The 25,562-nt window shown below is 45.3% G+C and overlaps 1 protein-coding gene across 2 annotated transcripts in view; it reads left to right on the top strand.

Annotated features, from left to right (window-relative positions):
* Positions 1-25,562, top strand: part of LOC126248781 (uncharacterized) — a 661,014-nt gene that overhangs the window by 353,565 nt on the left and 281,887 nt on the right. The window contains exon 2 of one of the 2 annotated variants that reach the window (XM_049950154.1): positions 300-460. The exons of the other annotated variant lie outside the window; for it this stretch is intronic. Within the exon in view, the coding sequence (XP_049806111.1) occupies positions 300-460 (161 nt within the window). The remainder of the gene's footprint in view (positions 1-299; positions 461-25,562) is intronic. 2 annotated transcript variants of the gene reach the window in all.

Below are 25,562 nucleotides of genomic sequence, written 5' to 3'. Positions count from 1 at the left end.
GTATGTACGTCGACCTGTATATTTGCAATGATTCTATACAGTCGACTAGCAAATACACACCTCTTCACTGTCACGACTGACGTCGGCGGGGGTAGTCCCTTGACCGCCTGGTACAGATTCCACACCGTCTACAGCGCTCCAAATGGAACCAGTGAGCTCTTTCAAAGGGGTAACTAATATTTTGTCCAGTGAGCTTATTTATGCGGCCTCCGTAAGACACGAGGAAACAAGCCCCGCTCCTGTAACACGAGAATGCAGCGTGGCGCGCAAACTGAGTGTAGTGTGTGGTGTGGTGGCAGCGGCGAGCCTGTTGGAGGACCTGGCGGAGGAGGTGAAGCACGTGACGCACCTGCGGCGCCACCACCTGCACCTGCTGCTGACGCCGCCGCTCACGTCGTGGCGCGCGCACGGCGTGGGGGACCTGCTCGTCGCCTTCCCGCTGCTCGCCCTGCGCTGCAAGGTACGTCGCACAGGGGCTGCTACCCATTCAGGTTGCAACACCAGCAGGAAAGCACACAATGATATTTCACTTATTGTGCATATACTTACACTGATCAAAAGTATACGGCCTTCCCTAACTAATGCGGAAATGACCACTAGACGTCACGAGAGGCGGGGAGTATTGTGTTTTCAGCAGAAAGCAGTAACAGCAGAATGGGTCGGTCAGCAGGCCTCAGTCACTTCGATTATGATGATGATGATGATGTTTGGCTTGTGGGGCGCTCTACTGCGCGGTCATCAGCGCCCGTACAAAGTCTCGATTTTTGCATAGTCCAATCTTGCCACTGTTACGAATGATGAGACGATGATGATGATGATGATGAAATGATGAGGACAGCACAAACACCCAGTCCCTGGGCAGAGAAAATCCCCAACCTAGCCGGGAATATAACCCGTGACCCCGTGATCCAGAGGGTCAGTGACTTCGAATGTGGTCTAGTCACTCTGGATCTCACCTGACTGACAAAGCCAACAGGGACATGTCAACCATTCCAAAGCTGTCCAAGTCGACTGTTGGCCAGGGCCGGCCGGCGTGGCCGAGCGGTTCTAGGCGCTACAGTCTGGAAGCGCGAATGACACGGTCGCAGGTTCGAATCCTGCCTCGGGCATCGATGTGTGTGATGTCCTTAGGTTAGTTAGGTTTAAGTAGATCTAAGTTCTAGGGGACTGATGACCTCAGAAGTTAAGTCCCATAGTGCTCAGACCCATTTCAACCATTTTGAACTGTTGGCGATGTGCTGGTGACGGGGAAACGTGAAAGGGCAACCTCAGCTAAACAAAATCAGACAGACATTGTGTACTGACGGACAGGTACCGTCGAGTATAGCGGAGGGTGGTTGTAAAAACTGTATAAGATCAGCGGAAGGAATCACTCGTGTTTTCCAATGCGCCACCAGCAGTCCAGCTAGGACAATGACTGTGAAGGAGTTACAAAAAATGGGGTACAGTGTTTGAGCAGCTCCTCGTAAGCCACAAGTTTCTGTAGGCAAAGCTAAGCGACGTGGTGTGAACAGCGATGGTCTTGGACAGTGGGTTACGTGTAACGAGTGATTTGGTGCGATGAATCACGCTATTCGCTGTGGCAATGCGATCGAAGGCGTAGCATTTGGCGCATGCTTGGAGAGTGTTACCTGCCATCATGTATAGTGGCCGCAGTGTGCTACGGAGGCGGTTGTGTTGGGATGTTGAGGTGTTTCTCGGACGGTTCTAGGCGCTTCATTCTGGAACCGCGCGACCGCGCTACGGGCATGGATGTGTGTGATGTCCTTAGGTTAGTTAGGTTTAATTAGTTCTAGGGGACTGATGTCCTCAGATATTAAGTCCCATAGTGTTCAAAACCATTTGAACACTTTTTTTTTTTTTTTTTTTGTTTCTCGGAGTTAGGGTGTGTTCTCCTTATTGCGTTTGAGAAAACGCTAAATGCTGAAGAATATGAACACACTCTACAGAGCTGTGTACTGTGTTTGCTAGAGGAACATTTCGGACACGATGACTGCTTGTATCAGCAAGACAATGCACTCTGTTATAAAGCAGCATCTGTGAGACAATCATTTGTGGACAATAACATTTTCGAAACGGACTGTCTGACCGGCGTCTCCAACTGCATACCTTTGGGGTGAGTTAGAAAATCAACTTTTCTGCAGACCCCAGCGTCCAACATCAGTCAACTTCTCTGGTTTCGGTCCTTGAGAAAGAATGGGCCGCCATTCCCACACTGACATCTAGAATCCTTATTCACATCTACATCTACAGCTACGTGATTACTCTGCTATTCACACTAAAGTGCCTGCCAGAGGGTTCAATGAACCACCTTCAAGCTGTCTCTCTACCGTCCCACTCTCGAACGGCACGCGGGAAAAACGAGCACTTAAATTTTTCCGTGCGAGCCCTGATTTCTCTTATTTTATCGTGATGATCATTTCTCCCTACGTAGGTTGGTGCCAACAGAATGTTTTCGCAATCGGAGGAGAAAACTGGTGATTGAAATTTCATGAGAAGATCCTGTCGCAACAAAAAACGCCTTTGTTTTAATTATTGCCACTCCAATTCACGTATGATGTCTGTGACACAGTCTCCCCTATTTCGCGATAATACAAAACGAGCTACCCTTCTTTGTACTTTTTCGATACATCCGTCAGTCCCATCTGATGCGGATCCCACACAGCACAGCAATACTCCAGAATAGGGTGGACAAGCGTGGTGTAAGCAGTCTCTTTAGTAGACCTGTTGCACATTCTAAGTGTTCTGCCAATGAATCTCAGTCTTTGGTTTGCTCTACCCACAATATTATCCATGTGATCGTTCCAATTTAGGTTATTTGTAATTGCAATCCCTAAGTATTTAGCTGAATTTACAGACTTCAGATTTGTGTGAGTTATCGCGTAATTTCTTCTAGTACTCATGTGAATAAATTCACACTTTTCTTTATTCAGGATCAATTGCCACTTTTCGCACCATACAGATATCTTATCTAAATCATTTTGCAAGTCGTTTTGGTCATCTGATGACTTTACAAGACGGTAAATGACAGCATCATCTGCAAACAATGTAAGACGGCTACTCAGATTGTCTCCTATGTCGTTAATATGGATCAGGAACAATAGAGGGCTTGTAACACTTCCTTGGGGAACGCCGGATATTACTTCCGTTTTACCCGATGACTTTCCGTCTATTACTACGAACTGTTACCTTTCCGACAGGAAATCACGAATCCAGTCGCACAACTGAGGCGATACTCCGCAGGCACGCAGTTTGGTTAGAAGACGCTTGTGAGGAACGGTGTCGAAAGCCTTCTGGAAATCTAAAAATATGGAATCTATTTGGCATCCCCGGTCGATGGCACTTATTACTTCATGAGTATAAACGAGTATAAAGAGCTAGTTGTGTTTCACAAGAACGATATTTTCTGAATCTGTGCTGAATATGTGTCAATAAATCGTTTTCTTCGATGTACTTCATAATGTTCGAATACAGTATATGTTCCAAAACCCTACTGCAGATCCGCCGGCTGGAGTGGCCGAGCGGTTCTAGGCGCTACAGTCTGGAACCGCGCGTCCGCTACGGTCGCAGGTTCGAATCCTGCCTTGGGCATGGATGTGTGTGATGTCCTTAGGTTAGTTAGCTTTAAGTACTTCTAAGTTCTAGGGCATTTATGACTTCAGAAGTTAAGTCCCATAGTGCTCAGAGCCATTTGAACCATTTTGAACCTACTGCAAGTCGACGTTAGTGATATAGGCCTGTAATTCAGCGGATCACTCCTACTTCCCTTTTTGGGTATTGGTGTGACTTGAGCAATTTTCCAGTCTTTCTCCGAGCGAGTGGTTGTATACAGGGTGTTACAAAAAGGTACGGCCAAACTTTCAGGAAACATTCCTCACACACAAAGAAAGAAAATATGTTATATGGACATGCGTCCGGAAACGCTTATTTTCCATGTTAGAGCTAATTTTATTACTTCCCTTCAAATCACATTAATCATGGAATGGAAACACACAGCAACAAAACGTACCAGCGTGACTTCAAACACTTTGTTACAGGAAATGTTCAAAATGTCCTCCGTTAGCGAGGATACATGCATCCACCCTCCGTCGCATGGTATCCCTGATGCGCTGATGCAGCCTTGGAGAATGGCGTATTGTATCACAGCCGTCCACAATAAGAGCACGAAGAGTCTCTACATTTGGTACCGGGGTTGCGTAGACAAGAGCTTTCAAATGCCCCCATAAATGAAAGTCAAGAGGGTTGAGGTCAGGAGAGCGTGGAGGCCATGGAATTGGTCCGCCTCTACCAATCCATCGGTCACCGAATCTGTTGTTGAGAAGCGTACGAACACTTGGACTAAAATGTGCAGGAGCTACATCGTGCATGAACCGCACGTTGTGTCGCACTTGTAAAGGCACATGTTCTAGAAGCACAGGTAGAGTATCCCGTATGAAATCATGATAACGTGCTCCATTGAGCGTAGGTGGAAGAACAAACTAAAATGAGCTCTAACATGGAAATTAAGCGTTTCCGGACACATGTCCACATAACATCTTTTCTTTATTAGTGTGTGTGAGGAATGTTTCCTGAAAGTTTGGCCGTACCTTTTTGTAACACCCTGTATAATAGCTAAATAGGAGCTATTTTATCAGAGAAATCTGACTGGACCGGAGGCCTTGCCTTTATTAAGTGATTTAAGCTGGTTTGTTACACGGAGGAAATCTACTTCTATGTTTCTCATCTTGGCAGTTGTTCTTCATTGGAATTCAGGAATATTTACTTCGGCTTCTTTGGTGAAGGAGTTTTGGAAAACCGTGTTTAATAACTGTGGTTTAATGGCACTCTCATAGTGACTTCACCGTTGTTATCGCGCAGTGAAGGTATTGATTGCGTCTTGCCACTGGTGTGCTTTATGTATGACCAGAATCTCTTTGGGTTTTCTGCCACATTTCGAGACAGAATTTCGTTGTGGAAATGATTAAAACCATCTGGTATTGAAGTACGGGCTATATTTTGAACTTCTGTAAAACTTTGCCAATCTTGGGGATTTTGCGTTCTTTTAAATTTGGCATGCTTTTTTCGTTGCTTCTGCAACAACGATCTGACTCGTTTTGTGTACCATGGGGGATCAGTACCATCACTTATTAAATTATGTGGTATATATCTCTCAATTGCTGTCGATATTATCTCTTTGAAAACATTCCACAACTTTTTTACGCTTACGTGATCAGATCGGAAGGAGTGAAATGTTTCTAATGGCTCTGAGCACTATGGGCCTTAACATCTGAGGTCATCAGTCCCCTAGAACTCAGAACCACTTAAACCTAACTAACCTAAGGACATCACACACATCCCTGCCCGAGACAGGATTCGAACCTACGAACGTAGAGGTCGCGCGGTTCCAGACTGAGCGCCTAGAACCGCTCGGCCACACCGGCCGGCGAATGAGTGAAGACGGTCTCTTAAAAAGACATCATCTTTCGGTCGTGCCTCCGGGATATTACACTACTAGCCTTTAAAATTGCTACACCAAGAAGAAATGCAGATGATAAACGGGTATTCATTGGACAAATATATTATACTAGAACTGACATGTGATTACATTTTCACGCAATTTGGGTACATAGATACTGAGAAATAAGCAGCCAGAACAACCATCTCTGGCCGTAATAACGGCCTTGATACGCCTGGGTATTGAGTCTAACAGAGCTTTGATGGCGTGTACAGGTACAGCTGCCTATGCAGCTTCAAAACGATACCATAGTTCATCATGAGTAGTGACTAGCGTATTGTGACGAGCCAGTTGCTCGGCCACCATTGACCAGACGTTTTCAATTGGTGAGAGATCTGGAGAATGTGCTGGGCAGGGCAGCAGTCGAACATTTTCTGTATCCAGAAAGGCCTTTACAGGACCTGCAACATGCGGTTGTGCATTATCCTGCTGAAATGTAGGGTTTTGCAGGGATCGAATGAAGGGTAGAGCCACGGGTCGTAACACATCAGAAATGTAACGTCCACTGTTCGAAGTACCGTCAATGCGAACAAAAGGTGACCGAGACGTGTAACCAATGGCACCCCATACCATCACGCCGGGTGATACGCCAGTATGGCGATGACGAGTACACGCTTCCTATGTGCGTTCACCGCGATTTCGCCAAACACGGGTGCGACCATCATGATGCTGTAAACAGAACCTGGATTCATCCGAAAAAATGACGTTTTGCCATTAGTGCACCCAGGTTCGTCGTTGAGTACAACATTGCAGGCGCTCCTGTCTGTGATGCAGCGTCAAGGGTAACCGCAGCCATGGTCTCCGAGCTGATAGTCCATGCTGCTACAAACGTCGTCGAACTGTTCGTGCAGATTGTTGTTGTCTTGCAAACGTCCCCAGCTGTTGATTCAGGGATCGAGACGTGGCTGCACGAACCGTTAAAGCCATACGGTAAGATGCCTGTCATCTCGGCTGCTAGTGATACGAGCCCTTGGTATCCAGCACGGCGTTCCGTATTATCCTCCTGAACCCACCGATCCCATATTCTGCTAACAGTCATTGGATCTCGACCAACGCGAGCAGCAATGTCGCGATACGATAAACCGCAATAGCGATAGGCTACAATCCGACCTTTATCATAGTCGGAAAATGATGGTACGCATTTCTCCTCCTTACACGAGGCATCACAACAACGTTTCACCAGGCAACGCCGGTCAACTGCTGTTTGTGTATGAGAAATCGGTTGGAAACTTTCCTCATGCCAGCACGTTGTAGGAGTCACCACCGGCGCCAACCTTGTGTGAATGCTCTGAAAAGCTAATCATTTGCATATCACATCATCTTCTTCCTGTCGGTTAAATTTCGCGTCTATAGCGCTTCATCTTCGTGGTGTAGCAATTTTAATCGCCAGTAGTGTATTAGTTTTTGTTCGGATATTTCGGCGGACAACCTTGCAATCATTCTAAAGTTGATTCGCTTGCAAGACTTATAGATCACAATAAATAAAACAGCCTCATGCCGCAGTTATGGTGTTGAGACGTGAATTCCCGAAATCGATCGTGCAATAAGACTTGTAGCACTATAACTGCAGCCTGACTATATTTTATTTACTGCTACTACTACATGCGGATGCGTTCTCGCCATCCACTATGTTGGATAATGAAGATATTTTTAATTCTTCAGTTTCTCCTGGCGTAATTAATGTCGAAATAGTTTACGGGTGAATTGCCAGACGTCGGTGTCCAACGGACACGATATTTCGGCAAACGACCACGTGGCCATCATCAGGTGCGCTGATGAACTGACTGATGGGGGCCGGCGCCGCGCTTTGATCTCCTCCCCCTCTCCCTCTGATCGGCCACTCCATCGGCCGTCCGCGGCCAGCATCCCTAACCCCACTGCTCCCGCCGACCCAGGGTTCCGTCCATGGTATGCGCCCACGTGCGCGCGCTGGCGGCACCTCTGCTTTTCATCCGCCTGCCCCCGAACTCAGTTCGTTGTCTAGTATCTTATTCCTCTTCTTTTCTGCAGACTAGAAATATACTCTGTAGGAATCAGCATTGATTTCGAAAAAGACGATCGTGTGAAACCCAGCTCGCGCTATTCGTCCACGAGACCCAGAGGGCCATAGACACGGGTTCCCAGGTAGATGCCGCGTTTCTTGACTTCCGCAATGCGTTTGATACAGTTCCCCACAATCGTTTAATGAACAAAGTAAGAGCATATGGACTATCAGACCAATTGTGTGATTGGATTGAAAAGTTCCTAGATAACAGAGCGCAGTATGTCATTCTCAAAGGAGAGAAGTCTTCGAAGTAAGAGTAATTTCAGGTGTGCCTCAGGGGAGCGTCGTAGGACCGTTGGTATTCACAATATACATAAATGACCTTGTGGATAATATCGGAAGTTCACTGAGACTTTTTGCGGATGATGCTGTAGTATATCGAGAGGTTGTAACTATGGAAAATTGTACTGAAATGCAGGAGGATCTGCAACGAATTGACGCATGGTGCGGGGAATGGCAATTGAATCTCAATGTAGACAAGTGTAATGTGCTGCGAATACAAAGAAAGAAAGATCCTTTACCATTTAGCTACAATATAGCAGGTCAGCAACTGGAAGCAGTTAACTTCATAAATTATCTGGGAGTAGGCATTAGGAGTGATTTAAAATGGAATGACCACATAAAATTAATCGTGTGTAAAGCAGATGCCAGATTGAGATTCATTGGAAGAATCCTAAGGAAATGCAATACGAAGCCGGCCGCGGTGGTCTCGCGGTTCTAGGCGCGCAGTCCGGAACCGTGGGACTGCTACGGTCGCAGGTTCGAATCCTGCCTCGGGCATGGATGTGTGTGATATCCTTAGGTTAGTTAGGTTTAAGTAGTTCTAAGTTCTAGGGGACTGATAACCACAGCAGTTGAGTCCCATAGTGCTCAGAGCCATTTGAACCATTTTGCAATACGAAAACAAAGGAAGTAGGTTACAGTACATTTGTTCGCCCACTGCTTGAATACTGTTCACCAGTGTGGGATCCGTACCAGATAGGGTTGATAGAAGAGATAGAGAAGATCCAACGGAGAGCAGCGCGCTTCGTTACAGGATCATTTAGTAATCGCGAAAGCGTTACGGAGATGATAAACTCCAGTGGAAGACTCTGCAAGAGAGACGCTCAGTAGCTCGGTACGGGCTTTTGTTGAAGTTTCGAGAGCATACCTTCACCGAAGAGTCAAGCAGTATATTGCTCCCTCCTACGTATATCTCGTGAAGATACCATGAGGATAAAATCAGAGAGATTAGACCCCACACAGAGGCATACCAACAATCTTTCTTTCCACGAACAATAAGAGACTGGAATAGAAGGGAGAACCGATAGAGGTACTCAGGGTACCCTCCGCCACACACCGTCAGGTGGCTTGCGGAGTATGGCTGTAGATGTAGATGTAGCGGGGTCCCGTGCTCTACTAAGTACGTACCTGCTATCACAATTTATCAGCGGTTCCGTTACTCGAATCTTTTAATGACAGTCCCAGAATTTGGACGTCTGTGTCAGAACCATGGTGTGGTTATAGTCCATTCCATGTAATACCGTCAGGCTATGTTCTGCGACTGCCGAATTGTTAGGCTGCTACAATCTGGTATGGTGCTGGTGTTCTCGGTAACTATCTTCGACAGTACACACAGTCTGACCTATGTAAGTCTTACCACTTTGTCATGGTGTCTTATAGACTCCGGATATCCGTAGTCCAAGTTTTATCTATCGCACTACCAAGTAGCGCCTGTATTTTGGCTGGTGGGAGGAAGACAGTCTTCACTTGGTGTTATCGAAGAATTCGTCCTATCTTGCCGGATAACGCGACACAAAAAGGAATGAATGCAATGGGCGTGTCCTCTTGAGAATCCTCTTCTAGTTCCGCCGGTTGAACACAGGGTGTAGGACATAGGCTGTTCCGAATTTTCCCCTCTCTGTAGGCATTCTTCCGGAAAACTACCCTCAAATGTTCAAGTTCTTCGTTGATACTTTAGTTGTCAGAGATATTGCTAGCCTATGTACTAATGTTTTGAGCACGTCATTTTCCTGAGAAGGGCGGGGGCAGCTGTCGGCATGGAAGTACAGGTTGGTGCGCGTCTTCTTCCGGTACACGCTGTGGCCCAAATTGCCGTCCTCTCTTCTTCTAACCAGGACATTCAGAAAGGGGAGCACTCCGTCCACCTCGACTTCCATGGTGAATTTGATGTTCTGGTGTGTGGAATTGAGATGTGTAAGGAAGGCATTCAGCTTGTGTCTTCCATGTGGCCATATGACGAAAGTGTGAACTGCATACCGGAAGAAACAGGTAGGTTTCCACTGTGCTGGTTCCAGGGCTTTCGCCTCGAAAAATTCCATATTGGCGACAACTGGTGAGAGAGGACTCCCCTTGGCTACTCCTCCCGTTTGCTCGTAGTGGACACCGTCGAAAAGAAAGTATGTCGACGTCAAGACGTCCCTAAAAACGTTGGTCGTCTCTGCGTCAAATTTCTGACCAATAAGTTCTAAGCAGTCTTGTAAAGGCACTCTGGTAAAAAGGGAAGCGACGTCGAAAATCACTAGGACGTCGGTATCTTTAAGCTTGAAGTTGTTATGGCGACCAACAAAATCCAGTGAGTTGCGAGTGTGATGTGAGCACTTCCCGCCGTAATGGCCAAGCAAATCCTTTGGATGCTTAGGAAGTGAATATGTCGGAGCACAAGTGTTATTGACAATGGGACGTAAAGGAACCCTACCTTGTGAACCTTCGGCTGTGCACAAAGTTTTGGTGGAACTGATGCTCTTTGTCTTAGCTTCTTAATAACCTCGTTTGGCAAGCCGGATTCTTTGAGAAGCGTCATGGTCTTCCTCGCCACCCTCTTGGCAGCGTCAGTGTCGATCTTCCGGTATGCACTGTCTTCTAGCAGGCCCCGCATTTCTCCATGTACTTCTGGTGAGATAGGACCACACTTTCGTTGCCCTTATAACAATTTCAGGATATTTCCTTAGTTCCCTTATGGCTATTCTTCCCCTGCTAGAGATGTCCGTTTTCATAGGTTTTGTTTGCGTGATAGCACGACGGGTTTCGCGACATACTTCTTTAGCTGTTTCAGGGAGAAGTCGTGCTGCTACCTGTTCAACTGAACTGATTATATTCGTGACAGGTGCGGATTTAGTAGCGGGTGCAAAATTCAGTCCTTTCTTAAGAGCTGCAAAGGATGGGGCCACTCCACGCCGACACCAACGTGGTGACCAAACCAAAAGTTCTACTGTCATCTCCGTATAACATGTTAGTTTTCGAATCGTGAGTCACAGAATGCGGGCTGTGATGTTATCCATGCGTCGGGGTAGGATTACTCATTGACATGGTCCATCAGGAGACAGAAAGTGGACGAAAGCGATCGAAGGGTAGCGGCTTGTAAGGGCAGAGGGAAAAAAAGTGCCAAGGCAAGCAGCAAGGGAAAAAAAACCTTTGCGACAGTAGGACGGGTAGTAAGGGCAGTAGCGGCTTGCTAGCTGCGACAGTGCATGCAAGGTGTGATTATGTTAGTGCGAGGTGTCGTGCATCGTTACCTCTGTCGTTATAGGACTTGCTGCAGCTGCTGCGTCCCTGTAACAGTTCAAGGTCGTCATACATTAGTGGGCGATCGGTCATAGATCAGCTCATAGTGTAGGTGGTGTGTGTGGCTGGTTTGCGTGCTGTGTACAGTACTGTTTCCTTGCGATTGCCTGTTTTTCGGCGGGTCTAGCATCCGGGTGTACCAGTAGTAGCTGTGTTGCAGAGGCTCGCTAGTACTGTAGTGTTAGCGTGCTATGGACCATAGATGTTTAGTTTCTTGCTAATACTGTTTTTGGTCTGTTACGTTTCCATCTATGGTTTTGGTCGTAGTTACCCAGAGAAAGGATAAACGGGTTAGGTGAGTCTCGTGTTGTTGTACAGTCGTGTGGTGAGTTTTTGGAGTACCTGCAAGATGGTATCTAGCCGATATTCCGGGTGAAGGTCCGCGGTGCGTGTGTAGCGCGGAGCGTTGCTTATGATTCTGAGTACTTTGTTCTGTATGAGCTGCAGATAGCGCAGGCGTGTGGGCGCAGCGTTTCCACAGACAGGGGCTGCGTACGTCATCAGGGGTCGAATAAGTGTCATGTACACTCGACAGCAAAAAAAAGTGGGTCACGCCTGAATTCCAACGTTTAGGCTGCACCTGAATGTATGAAACCAACATAGCATATCTGTGTTGCACATCGTCACAACCCTCCACAGTACAGTCGTTGTAAGATACACAATGGGTACCGCTATAGACTACTAGAGAACGTTGGTCTTTGACAGTCCGTCCAGGTGTAAAGTAACACCACGATAGTACAGAAGAGATCAGACAGTCCTTAACGTTTGTAAACTAAACTTAATTACAATAAGTGACATTTCAAACGTTATGGGACAACTAATTTTGTCACATAAATCGTTCAGTAATCCTTAGGCACAATTAAATATTTGAGACAGTATTTCGATTTATAAAGTTGTATGGCAACTGGAAACAAGTTCTTTTCTGTCTAAAAGGTTTACCCAATACATGCTGAATGTCGTTCAACGTTCAACGGGGAGTGGTTTCGCATCAACTTTATGTAATACTAAGCAGTTAAAAGAAAACGTGATTAACGGCGGTAAGCACTCTACGGAAATCCCAACATTAACAGCGAATCACAAGTAATATCATTGTTCACATCACTCATCAACAGTTACTTCTACACAAAGTTGTACTTTAAATGACATGACCAACGTCTTCGTTCTGGATGCGGATGCAAACCCAGAACGTAAAGCCATTGTTAACCAAGCAAAGCTTTGTGCCTTATCGAGACTCGATCACTAGCCAGAAAGAGACGTCAAATATTGACGTTTGCACCAGTATCAGTTATCAATTCTCAACTTGAACGTAAATGACGATAATGTTTGTACGAAACCAGGAACCCTAACATGATAATTACCTTCTTGGTAATTAACCTCGAAAGACGTTGTATATTGTTGCATTGTCAAGGAACAAAGGATGCAAATGTTTAAAATTGAAATGCCATCATGTAATGCAGGTGACAAGGATGCAAACCCAGCACCTAATCGGATTGTTGAATAAGTACGTAAAATCAGAATGTAGATATCACAGTTTGTCACCAGTAGTGAGGTTGGAACCTTAAATGACGCCTGAAGTTGTATTGCCTGACCGGGATTCGAACCCGGCGCCTACCGCCGTCGTTGTCTAACTAGGAACAGACGAGGAATGTCCAATGTTGGTCCACCATTAGCGAGATGTGCGCACGTTTAACTAGAAATAAGGCGACGAAAACGTCTATGCTGCCTGAGAGTCGAACGCCGCACACATGGTTATGAAGACACGTCAATAATCAAATTCTTATTCAGTGGTAGCTATGAGTAGCATCTTTAGTTGCAAAACCTTAAGGCCTTTCTCATCCCTAGTAACGTGTTGCCTAATATCTGCGATATCATGGCGTTAATTTACAAGTGGATTGACTGCCGTAGCCGGCCGGAGTGGCCGTGCGGCTCTAGGCGCTACATTCAGGAACCGAACTACCGCTACGGTCGCAGGTTCGAATCCTGCCTCTGTCATGGATGTGTGTGACGTCCTTAGGTTAGTTAGGTTTAATTAGTTCTAACTTCTAGGTGACTGATGACCTCAGAAGTTAAGTCGCATAGTGCTCAGAGCCATTTGAACCATTTTTTGACTGCCGTAAAGGGCAATGTTCTCTAGTAGTCGTGTATCATTGAGATGTAGATGAAGTGCCTCAACAGAAAGTAATTTCCGTCGTGCAGCACGTATTGTTTCAGAGACACTGAGTACATGTTATAAGTGCACAAAACGTGTATTATATACTATGTATATACTATTATTTGGAGAAGCTGCCGCCAAACCTGTTTACTTTTACATTCCGCTTAGTTGTCGTGGTTGAATATACGTTTTCTTAAGGCTACATCTAATGCAGAGCGCTTACAAGAAAGAATAGTTTCCTGCGTCATGCTATTGCTAGCTAGGTGAAATATTTTGTGGTAGCTATGTTTAAAATGAATGTATTTTTGAACGTATTGTTCGTCAAATATTTGAATGAATCGTCAACTGTAGGTGTGCCTGCACATGTTATAGCATAATAGCTGTAGCTGCGTTAGTTTATACTACAGACTTGTGTAGGTTAGGTGTAACTTTTGATCCTTCAAGGGGTGATCGTGGCCTTGCGGCCCCGAGTCTGTACTAGCCGCGGCTCGCGAGCTACGGGTCAGCCAGGCTGGCCGAGATGAGACGGAAGTGAGCGAGCTGGCGGTGGCGTTGGTGGGCCAACAGCCCGGGAGGAGCCAGCACGGCTGCGCTGCATGCCTCTGCCTCTGCCGCTTCGTTTGACGTAAATATGTTTACCTCCTCTCCTGGCATCAGTATAAGAGCGGCAAGCAGTAATACACATCAGGTTAATCCGTCCCATCCTCTGTTATGCCAGTCCTGCCTGGATATCTGCCACCCCCCCCCCCCCAAATTCTATAAGTCCCTCCAGATCCTTGAGCGTCATGCACTCCGCCTCGCCTTCCGTATACACCTCCCGTACCCCACGCGGATCCTCTATGATCTCATTCCTTTCCCCCATCTGCTCCTATTCCTCGAACATATCCGCATCCTCTACACCTCCCGCCGTCTTGAACCCCCTCACCCCCCGGTTGCTCCTCTCCTCTCCCATCCCCGCCCCCCTGACACGTCTTCACCGTTGTGTCCCCCCTACCCTCCATCTCTACACCCTACATCTCCTTTCCCAAGGTGGCTTCCATCAAATCCCCCTCCCGGATGATGCCCTCTCTCCCTCCATTTATCCCTCCTATCAACTCTGATCCTCACTCCCCCACCTTTCCTCTGTTCTTTCCCTGGGCTCCCTCTTCCCCCCTTCCATCCTGTTTTCTCCCCACTGAACCTCTCCCTACCACCGTTCTCCCCCCCCCCCGCCCCGAGTCCTTTTGTATTCCCCTCCTCTGCCTACCCCACTCCCTGTCGCGTCTGCCTAGCGCCCCCCACCCCTTTTATGGGTCCTCATCCTCCATCAGCTCCTTTCCCGGCTCCCCCCCCCCTTTTTTATTTTCCCATCATCTGTCCAGTTTCCCCCCACCTGCTCTCGGCTGTGGTATGTCACATTTGCCAATTTTTTAGTGCAGTGTTCCAGTGACTGTTCAGTGTTGTTCGTCTTTCTCATGTTGCGAACAGAAACCATGCTGTCGTTGGGTGTGAATTTTATGTCTTTTGCGAACAGAAACCAGACTGTCGCCATGTTTTTTTTAATTGTCTGTCTATTGTTTTACCTGTCTGCTTTGTATGTATTTTCTTAGCGTCATCATCCCTCTGTTCTTTGTTTTAAGTTCCACGATTTCTTTTCGCCATGTTACTCTTTAAGTCTCCGATTTTATCGCCTGTTTTTATTATTTATTCTCTTCATCTTTCTAACAAAGTCTGTAGGCTGAAGAGCGGCATACTAAGCTGCTGCCAGCCCGCCCCCTTCGGGGGGATTTGAAATTCAATAAAGGAAAAAAAAAATTTCAAATCAGGCTGTCTGCCGTAATGGCTCACTGGGAGAGGTCTATTCGAGATAGAGTCGTCGCTCTCATTGAAGAAGGAGGATGTTCCATCAGAGAAGCTGGCAGACGGTATGGCGTACCACATACCACTGCAACGATATGGTGGAGGATCTGCCTTGAAAGAGGCACCACCTACAGGGCTCCTGGCTCAGGCAGGAAGAGAGTGAGCTCACAGCAGGAAGACAGGGACGTAGTGTCTAGGAGCAGAGAAAATCCCTTTCTGAACGCTAAGCAGTTGCGGCGGGAGACCAACTTCCCCAGCTCCAGTGACACGATTCACCGAAGGCTGAGGGACGCTGGACTGCAAGCACGATGATCCGCCGTGAAACACGGAGCTCCATCTGTGGGCGTCGTGGGACAACGTCATTTTCTCTAATGAGAAGGTGTTTTCCACCAGTAACGACGGTCCACGAATCGTTTACAGGCCGCAAGGGACTCGCCATCGACGTGAATATGTAACCACGACGAGAAGAAGTAGCTGGCTATCTGTTACCTGCTGGGGTTAGATTTCTGCGAGAGGGGCGGGAATTCTTCACAGGATAGAAGGAACTATGGACAGCGTGCAGTATGCCCACATATTGGAAAATGTGATGCTTCCGTCAGTGTGAATGCTGTACGCAGAAGGGGACGTCACATTGCAAGAGGACCATTCTCCCATTCACAAGTCTGTATTTGTTCAGCAGCGGCTCTCCACGAGTGGCGTCAACGTCATCGACTGGCCGCCACGGGCGGCTGATATGAACCCCATGGAAAACATGTGGGCTGAGGTCGCCAGAACATTAAAAGAGCACTGGCTACGAAACCAACCAACTACTGCGGACGCTCTTTGGGACTGCATCCTGGAAGCCTCGGAGGAAGTTACTTCTTCAAGTTTTTACGTCTGACGGCTTATACATTCTATGCCAAGACGCATGATGGAAGTACAAAATAGTGAAGGATCCTGGATAACATATTAGAGTCCTTAAAATGTTTTGTTATGTCTTCTTTTTCGTCATTTTTCATCATTGGGAGCTAGTGAAAGATCTCGTAGCAACAGAAAAGGTACAATATAGGTTAGTTTTCCTTTGAGCTGCCTTTTTAAATCAAGTGGGTTTCTTTTGAATATACAGTTTGTTAAAGATTCTATTTGATTTCATATATACCCTGTCTAGATACTTACAAACTAATCAGCGTAGATGGACTCTGTCACAGTAGTTTTTGTTATTTCAAATACATCTCTCTCTTCCCCTCCATCCATGAATGTACCCTCTGTGCTCCACACAATACGCAAACGATTTCATATTATGTTTACTCGTTGTTAATATCTCCTCTATTCTCTCTCACACACACACTCTCTCTCTCTGACTCTATCGCCGCAAGTGCCCTTCTATTCAATTCCCCCAAAACTTTTTAAACAAATCTAGCGGTTTCCATTGACGCTACATTTTCTCTTTTAATTGCTGCTGTCTTTACTCTCTATCATTCCTCTCAACAACTATGTAACCGTATTCTTTGATCTCCCCTTCCCTGTAACCCATTCTTCGTTCTGAAAACAGTCCTTCCTTGTCTCTCTGTCCTAAGATAAAACGAACTGTCGCACACATCTAAGTAAGCAATACTTTGCAAGCATTTCACGCTTATATTTTGCACTTCTGCACTTCTATCCATTCCCAGATCCCGCCCTCCTTCCTGTTACCCGTCCCTTGACATCTGCATCTTCATCTAAATGAATACTCTGCAATTCATAATTATGTGCTTGGCAGGGGGTTCTGTTGTCTGGTGGATTAATCTTGTATTGATGTGTAAAACGTGTAGATTCACATCTCACGTCAGGCGTAGATTTTTAACACGCACAGGTAACTCTCCTTCACCCATAGTAACGCCAAGTGCAGAACGCCTGTAAGCTCCGTAGTTCAATATCCGTAGTAAAGGTAACATCCATCCGCTGCCAACTGGGACAGAGCGGCATTCGTCTGAACTGTGACAGGTGGAGAAACCCCGGAAGGCAGACACTCTGTCACCAGCAAGCCGTCGTAAACTAGAAAAGGTATTTCATTTAATGAACCAATGGCCGTAAGTTCACAAGGCTCTTACTTTATTTGAAACTGAGACGTTGAAAATTGTGGTGCTGGACTGGGATTAGAATTCGATTTCACTGTGTTCCCCAAGATTGCAAACTCTTCTAGGCCTCCTCGAAAGGCACCTATCTGGTTTCTAATCCTGATCAGCACAAAATATTCATTATTTCATTTCAAGCCCTAGCATGTGCACTCCGAACTACTATTGAAAAATAGTTGCATTTTCAACGTCTCTTATTGCGTTGTCAGCTGTAACGTGTTCGTTTCAACTCACATCCACATGATGAGCTTTTTATCACAACATTACAAGATCAAACGTTTATTTATATCTTTTCAAGTTCAAACATTCCTCTCTATCCTACTGGCGAAAACGGATTTGGGTTTGACGCTGTGTTCGTTGTGATCACCAACGACGATATGTTGTGGATTCAACTTCTAGCCAGCAGAGTATTTTCCATCACATCATTGAAAGTACAAACATGCCACTACTAGCTATTATTGGAAAAGAATTTGATAGTTAAAGTGTCTTCATGACCACGTGTACGGGGTTTGAATTCCATTCAGCACAGAACTTTTCGTCGCCTGACGTCCAGCTAAACATGCGCACATCTCGCTACTGGTGAACCAACGGGAGCTATTTATCGTCTGTTCCTGGCTAGAAAACGATGGCGCTAGATGCTGGGTTCGAATCCCAGTCAGGCAAAAACAATTCTATCGTCATTTAAGGTTCCAACCTCTCACTATTGGTGAAAACATTTGATATTTAACTTCTGATTTTACGCCGCACTTCGTTAACAATCCGATTAGGTGCTGGGTTCCCATCCCTGCCACAAGCTTTACATGATGGCATTTCAATTTTAAACATGAGCATACCCTGTTCCTTGTGAAAGGCACCATATTAAACGTCGTTGGGGGTAGTTCCCAGGAAGGTAACTGTTATGACAGGATTCCCAGTTCAGTACAAACATTTTCGTCATTTCTTTTCAGGATATGAATTAATAATTAATACTGGTGCAAACGTCTATACTTCACGTCTCTTTGTGCCTAGTGATCGGTTCTCAATAAGGCACAAACAAAGCTTAGCTTAGTTAGCAATGGCTAAAGGTGCTGGGTTTGAATCCAGGTCCAGAACGACGACGTTGATCATGTATTTAAAGTTCGAATTTGTGTACACGTAGCTGTTGATGTGTTAAGAGAACAATGACATTACTGGTGATTCGCTGTTAATGCTGAGATTTCAGTAGAGTGCTTGTTGCCGTTAATCGCGCTTTTTTACTGGTTCATCCAATATCCAGTTTCCAGAGCCACTCGCCGTTGAGCGTCCTTCAGCACGTGGATGAAAAACCTTTTCGAGAGCGAAAAACTTTTTCTCATTGCCGTACAGCTTTGTAACTGCATACATTGTCTCAAGTATTTCATTTTGACTAAGGATTACTGTACGATATATGTAAAATAATCCGTTTTCTCAGACCTTTTGGAATGTCACTTGTTGTAATTAAGGTTAGTTTGAGTGTTATGAGGTGTCTCATCGATAAGAACGTGTTTTCTAATATGTTTTGTATGACGATATTAGTTAACGCTTAGACTGACTGCCATAAAGACCTTTGGTCTCTAGTAGTCTCTTGCGGTAACCATTGTGTGTAGTCAAACGACTATTCCCCATGGGGTTTTGGTGTTTAGAGGACCTGCAACACAGCTACGTTATGTTGGTTGTATTCGGCAGTGACCCACTTTTTTTGCTGTCAAGTGTACATGGACCTAGACACCCTCCTATTCAGTGTGCTACGCCTGTTAAGCATAGGGTAGGGTTGTTTGAGCCTCGCATTGGCTTTGTTGGTCACGTGTTGAATGTGGTCCCCCCAGAGTAGTTTACGGTCCAGCCAGACACCGAGGTATTTGATTTTCTTGCGGGAATGTATTGGGCGCGCATGTAGTGTTATTGGGTTGCAGTGCTGAAGTTTGCGCAGTAGTTTCTGTCTTCTAGTGAACAGAACGGACCAGCTGGTGTGGCCGTGCGGTTCTAGGCACTTCGGTCTGGAACCGCGTGACCACTACGGTCGCAGGTTCGAATCCTGCCTCGGGCATGGATGTGTGCGATGTCCTTAGGTTAGTTAGGTTTAAGTAGTTCTAAGTTCTAGGGGACTGATGACCACAGATGTTAAGTGCCATAGTGCTCAGAGCCATTTGCACCATTTGAACAGAACGCCTTCGCACTTGTCGACGTTTACTTTAACACGCCATTTCACAGCCAAGGCTCTGCCGCTCTGAGTGCAGTCTGTAGTCGTGCGTTAATGTTAGATGGCTTCCAATCTTGTGCAAGGATGGCAGTATCATCCGCGTAGATTGCCACCGTCGTGTTGTGTGTAGCTGGTGGTCGTTAATGTAGAGGTTAAACAGTAAGGGCCCTAGGATGCTTCATTGGGGTACTCCTGCCTGGATACCATGTCGTGTCGATTGTTTGTGCTTCACGTCGGTGTGAAACTCCTGTCCGTGAGATATGAGTGTATGAGACGTACGTGCCCGTCGGGGAACCCTGCGTCGCTGAGTTTTCGTATGAGGCCGTTGTGCCATAGACGGTCGAAGGCCTTTTCGATGTCAAGGAACACTGCCCCAGTTGCTTTGTTTGTGTTGTATCCGTGTGTTATGTATTCAACGACACAGAGGAGTTGTTGTGTTGTCGAGTGGTGATTCTTGAAGCCGAACTGCTCCGGTCTCAGGAGGTCGTTTGTGATGCAGTGCCTAGTGAGTCGTTTTAGTATTACCTTCTCAACGATCTTGCTGAGTGCGCTCAGCAGACTGATGGGTCGGTAATTTTGTGGAGGGAGTGGTCTTTCCCCGGCTTCCTGAACATCAGGACCTTGGCCGTCTTCCATAAGGCGGGAAAGTATTGATGTTTAAGTATGGCATTCGTGATATGTGTGAGGCATTCTCTTAAGAGGTGACATCGCACCATCATTCAGCTGCTTGCCCGTGAGATTGATGATAGTCTTACAGAGAACATCATGAGGTTCAGATATACACTCGAATTTCGATGTTTGTCGTCCGGTGGCCTTTCTTTGTGCAGTCTGCTGTGGCCAATGTGGCACCACCAATCGAGTCCCACGTCCACGAACTGAACTGTTTGGTCATCTGTAGATGTAATTTGTAGAGTTCTTTGTTGGTCAGGTCCAGGAACCAGCGAGTAAAGCTGTCTCTCTCACGTACCGTGGCTAGGCTGGTACGTTCCCTGATTCTTCAGGCTGCCGCTGAGTCGATATGTTGCCAGAATCCTTATTCGAAGTTCCTCCAGCAGAGTTCAAGACATCATCAAATAGTGCAGTTGAAAGAAGTCTTAGCCTTCAGACTCACTCTTAAGCTCGCCGCATACTCGCAACCATGAGGTGCAGTGGGACAGTATCCAGCGGTAGACATCTCGGGCAGCAAGCCCTCGAACTCCCACTGCGCGTGTTCTGCTCGTGAGACTCGCCGGCCGATGTGGCCGAGCGGTTCTAGGCGCTTCAGTCTGGAACCGCGCGACCACTAGGTCGCAGGTTCGAATCCTGCCTGGGGCATGGATGTGTGTGATGTCCTTAGGTTAGTTAGGTTTAAGTAGTTCTAAGTTCTATGGACTGATGACCTCAGATGTTAAGTCCCATAGCGCTCAGAGCCATTTGAACCATTTTTTGAGACTCGTTGAAAATCGACTGATGCATAATGCTACGACGACGGAGGACGTTCTAAGAAAGTTAACAGAGGAGACGTTCATTCTACTGAACAGACTCGGAATAAGCAGGGGTAATTCCAGCTGCGATAATTTCAAGTTGCTGGTTGCTTAATTTTTTAATGTCAGGTGAACGAGGTGCCCTAACCATTGTTACTGGATTTTCCTGGAGTTTTTTCGTTGAATCTTACAACCATCTGAAGTGTATTAGTTTATTTCATAATTATTATAGTTTATGAGCAGTGGCGTGCTAAAATAATAAAAACTGGTGGATTTCTTTCACTCATTATCTTCTTTAAGTTTCCATATAAAGCTAAAAAGTTCAAATACGGACAAAGGAGCGAGCATACCGCCAGACTTTGTGTTAAAGAAATGCTAAAACAGGAACTGAAGGACAAAATAAAATTTGATAACAGTTTTTAGAAACAGCTTTCCCTTGATTTCATCGATAATTTTGAATAACAATTCTTATTTACCGAAGAAAGTGTCCACCAACTTTCGACTTGGACCATTATGGGAATAAGCAACACAATATTGTCGTCTACGCTTTTTTCTTGCTGCTTTCTCGTTTCGGAAAAATTGCATTATTATTTTGAAATGGTAACAGAACGAGATAGGGAGCTCTATTCGACAAAACGAATATACAGCAACACTATTTTTAATTTCAGATGGTGGCTAAAAGCAATATTTTTAGTCTTGTGAGACGTTCAGTGCAGAACAGAAGGATACGAAGCGTTACTCAAATGCCACAGACTTAACGAATATCCCATAAACAGTCATAAAATAACTTCATAAACTGAGTGAGACTATAGTAGACACAAATTTTGCTTCTAAGCACATGTTCATCGAACGAAAAGCGTGGCTGTTTTCTGATGCAACGATGTTTGTGAGCAAGAAGGGAAGAAAACGCAGCGATGAAAATATAAGAATGAAATAATATATTCACTTCAGTTGTATTTACGAAGCGTGCAGTTTTAATTGCAGTTCCTTCAGTATATTAGCCGTCTCCCTTTCCGCTACGACCGAGTGTGCTCTTCATACTGGAATTTCTCGCTACCCCAGCAGGAGCAATTGCCAAGATCACGAGTAACGACAGAGCTTGATGCGCGTGCCGCCACTTCTACTTCGAAGAGTACACGATTAAGTTTTTAGGTTATTTGGGGGTACGTTCTCTGTAACCGCTGCACCAGGTCGAAGGACCCCTTGCAGTTGGAATATTTGTCATCGACGGGAATTCTCGAAGCCCTCCTACTGAACCTGTAACAAACTAATTTTACATAAGTCATTTTCAATATGTTTTGTACCAACATACGTAGGATAATTGAAAAATATTAAATTCTAACAAAATGGTCACGTGTTGAGGCAAATGCTACATTTTTTCGCCCAGAATATTGATACATGAATGTGCACCGAAAACAGGCTCTTGAAGATATCGCAAAACGGGTACGTACTGTGACAATGAATTCAGTTTAGAATGCCGGCATCAAAGTCCGATCAAAATCTTATGTACAGTTTCAAATTACGTTTACCGCCAATCTGAAAAATATGGTTTCGAGAGAAACGCGATTAAAGTTTTGGATTATATTTGTTGTAGTTAAGTTAAACACAACTCTAGTCAGCGATCTGCGGACCATTCAGCAATTCTCCCAGATCCAAATAGAGGCCCTGCTCAACCTTCTCCGTGGCCTTGGTGGACCAGCGGGCCTTCTTGGCAGCTTTTGTTATCCATTCCTCTGCCCGCTAGATACACTTTTAGTCCGATTTTGTGCAGAAGTTTTAACAGTCTGGTTCAGGCACATTCATAATTTCCATAGTGCCTGTTGAACCGTCGTTGAAATTACATGTCGACTATTTTTTTTCCCCACTGTGAATGGCTTTCGAAGATACCTTTTCACAGATCGCCTTGCAACTCGATGACAGAGTTTCTGGCGGACTTGGGATGAACACTACAATAAAATAGATACTCTAAAGAACATTTTTAAGCTTAAAAATAAAAAACAATCTTTTTTTAAATTTTTAACCAGAACTACCGTTTTGATTGATATTCTTAGCGGCTGTTGTCGTGGAGAATGTTCCACACGGTCGTCTGGCCTATAACATGCTGGCGGGCCATCTGTCTGGTGCTGATACCGAGCTTACTGTCGAAGATCGTTTATCTCCATCTTCAAGTGTGTGTACGTCTCTTCGAACGTATTTCCGACCCTATGCCCAAATGACCTTTATCGCTCCTTGTCCTATCGGGGGCCGTTTCCTGCAGTTTGTCCTCATTTAGTAAAATTAGCCTGTATACAAAATGTTACCCTACGTACTGTGTGTGGTTGTGCTGAAACGTTAATCATTTGCACATCCAAGCAAATAGTACACTTCATGCCAATTTGAAATTAGTTGTGTCCCGTCTTCATGGAGTGAATAATGTAACGGCCAGCTATGGACTATGGATACCGACCTATATCACAGAGCATAAATATCACTAGAGTGAGCATTCGGATGCGCATAACGAGAGTTCTGTCCGCGAATTCTCCTCCAGCTCAAGCCACGTGTATTTTAGGCCGTATAGCGCTTAGCGTATTATGGGCGTTGTTACTTCGCTGCTACAAATAGATCACCTTCAGAGGTACCGCGAAACTTTGTATACGCATTTGGCAGTCAGCTTATTAAATTGATACCAGGAACTGAAGCTGCCTTAAAGATTTTAAGAGCGATGGGATTGTGCTTTTTCACCTCAAGATCATAGCTCAGATATTCCACTTCATTTACGTTGTTAATGGGATAAGAAGTGCCAGACAACAATTTTTTTGCGTTTTATCCTGCGATTATTCATATTGTTGATTCTCTGTTCTAATTAATTCCGTTACAATGACACTGTAGACGACGCCAAAGTGTCACGAAAAAACAACGCATCTGGAACTATCGAAATTGTTACGGTAAATACGATAAGCGATTTGAATCACCTGGTTGTCCATTATTATTTTCTATTCTTCTTTATTTACCCTTCTCATTTTTTTAGGCAAGTAATATATCTAACTTTTTTCGCCATCCCATCAGAAAAGTAAAATCATACACTTCACAATCCGCCCCGATAGCTGAGTGGTCAGCGTGACGGATTGCCGTCCTACGGGCCCGGTTTCGATTCCCGGCTGTGTTGGGGATTTTTCTCCGCTCAGGGACTGGGTGTTGTGTTGTCTTCATCATCATTTCATCCCCATCCGGCCCGCAGGTCGCCCAATGTGGCGTCGAATATAATAAGAGCTGCACCAAGGCGGCCGGACCTGCCCCATAAGGGGCCTCCCGGCCAATGGCGCCAAACGCTCGTTTCCATTCCCATGCACTTCACACAAAAAAATAAAAAAATATAGCATCAATGCTTGAATTTTGGACTAATAGAAGAAGTGACAGCTAACAATAGTCTTCTACTGCACTCATTCACATTGTCGAAATTGTTCTAACTAATTACGATACAAAGACACTGCATACGAAACTGTCTCACGCGGAAATACTTAGATAAACACAATGGTGTGAGAACCTGCATAAACTGGAGGAAATTAATCAGACTATCATGTATGTCTGGCAGTTTACTCAAACACACTTGGAAATTTATCTAGTACTTCTCTTGTAAATACATGGCCATAAATAGCAGAAATTATCCCTACAGTGCAAGACTTTGTAATATCATGTCCCGATATTTTTCAACATGAAAGTGCCTCATATCAACATGACATTTACAATTACATATATTTATTGTACATACCTATGAAAAATAACAGATCCTCCCTTCACATACTTCTCTTTACATTTGTGGCAAAGACAATACTGGACCATAGCTGTTACTAAAACTCAAACGTGCAGAAACGTATATAAAACAAGGCGAATACGTACAGTATTCAAATTTCGGCATTACCGCAAACTGTAGACAAACAGTGTAGTCCCAAAATCACGTGACTAGCTCGGTATGCTGTTGATAACAGGCGCAGTAGACTATGCTCACTCCATAAGAACACATACTCTATGACATATACCAACGATCTGAAACGTTATGACCATGTGCTTAGTAGCGTACTGGTTTACATTTGGAACACAATACAGCAGAGATTCTGCGTGACATGGATTCAATAAGTCCTTGGTAGGGTTACAGAGGTATACGGCTCCAGATTTCTACGTACAGGTCACACAGTTCCCGTAAATTACGGACCGATGGTTTGCGGACGCGGAGCTGCGCCCGGTTGCGACCCAGATGTGTCCCATAAGGTTCAAATCAGGTGAATTTGGTGGCCAAGATACCAAACTGAGTTTACAATCATGCTCCTCAAACTGCTGTAGCACGATTCTGGTCTTGCGACACAGACAATTATCCTTCTGGTAGGCAAACTCACCAGACAAAAAATTAGTCACCCCTACAGAAATCATAACAAACATCATTTAATTCCACGTAATTCCGCACGTGGACTTGATAACCGCCTGAATCCGCTTAGGAAACGAGTCCATAAGGGTATGCAGGTACATCTCGTCCAGGTTAAGCCACTCGCCGAGGATTTGATAACCCAGTTCCACCAAATTGTGGAGACACTGATGCTGGCATTTTACCAGTTGTTCCAACATGTCATGCAAATTCTCTATGGGGTTCAAGTAAGGTGATTTTACAGGTCAGTATAGATGTTCTGTGTTCAGTGTTCAGAAAACCAGTTACACATTCTTCCAGCCCGATGAACTCCATTGTTG

This window comes from Schistocerca nitens, chromosome 3, assembly GCF_023898315.1.
Source record: "Schistocerca nitens isolate TAMUIC-IGC-003100 chromosome 3, iqSchNite1.1, whole genome shotgun sequence".
In the NCBI taxonomy this organism is placed as follows: Eukaryota; Metazoa; Arthropoda; class Insecta; order Orthoptera; family Acrididae; genus Schistocerca; species Schistocerca nitens.
Note: the sequence above shows the minus strand (reverse complement) of the source record. Positions and strands in the feature narration are given on the sequence as shown.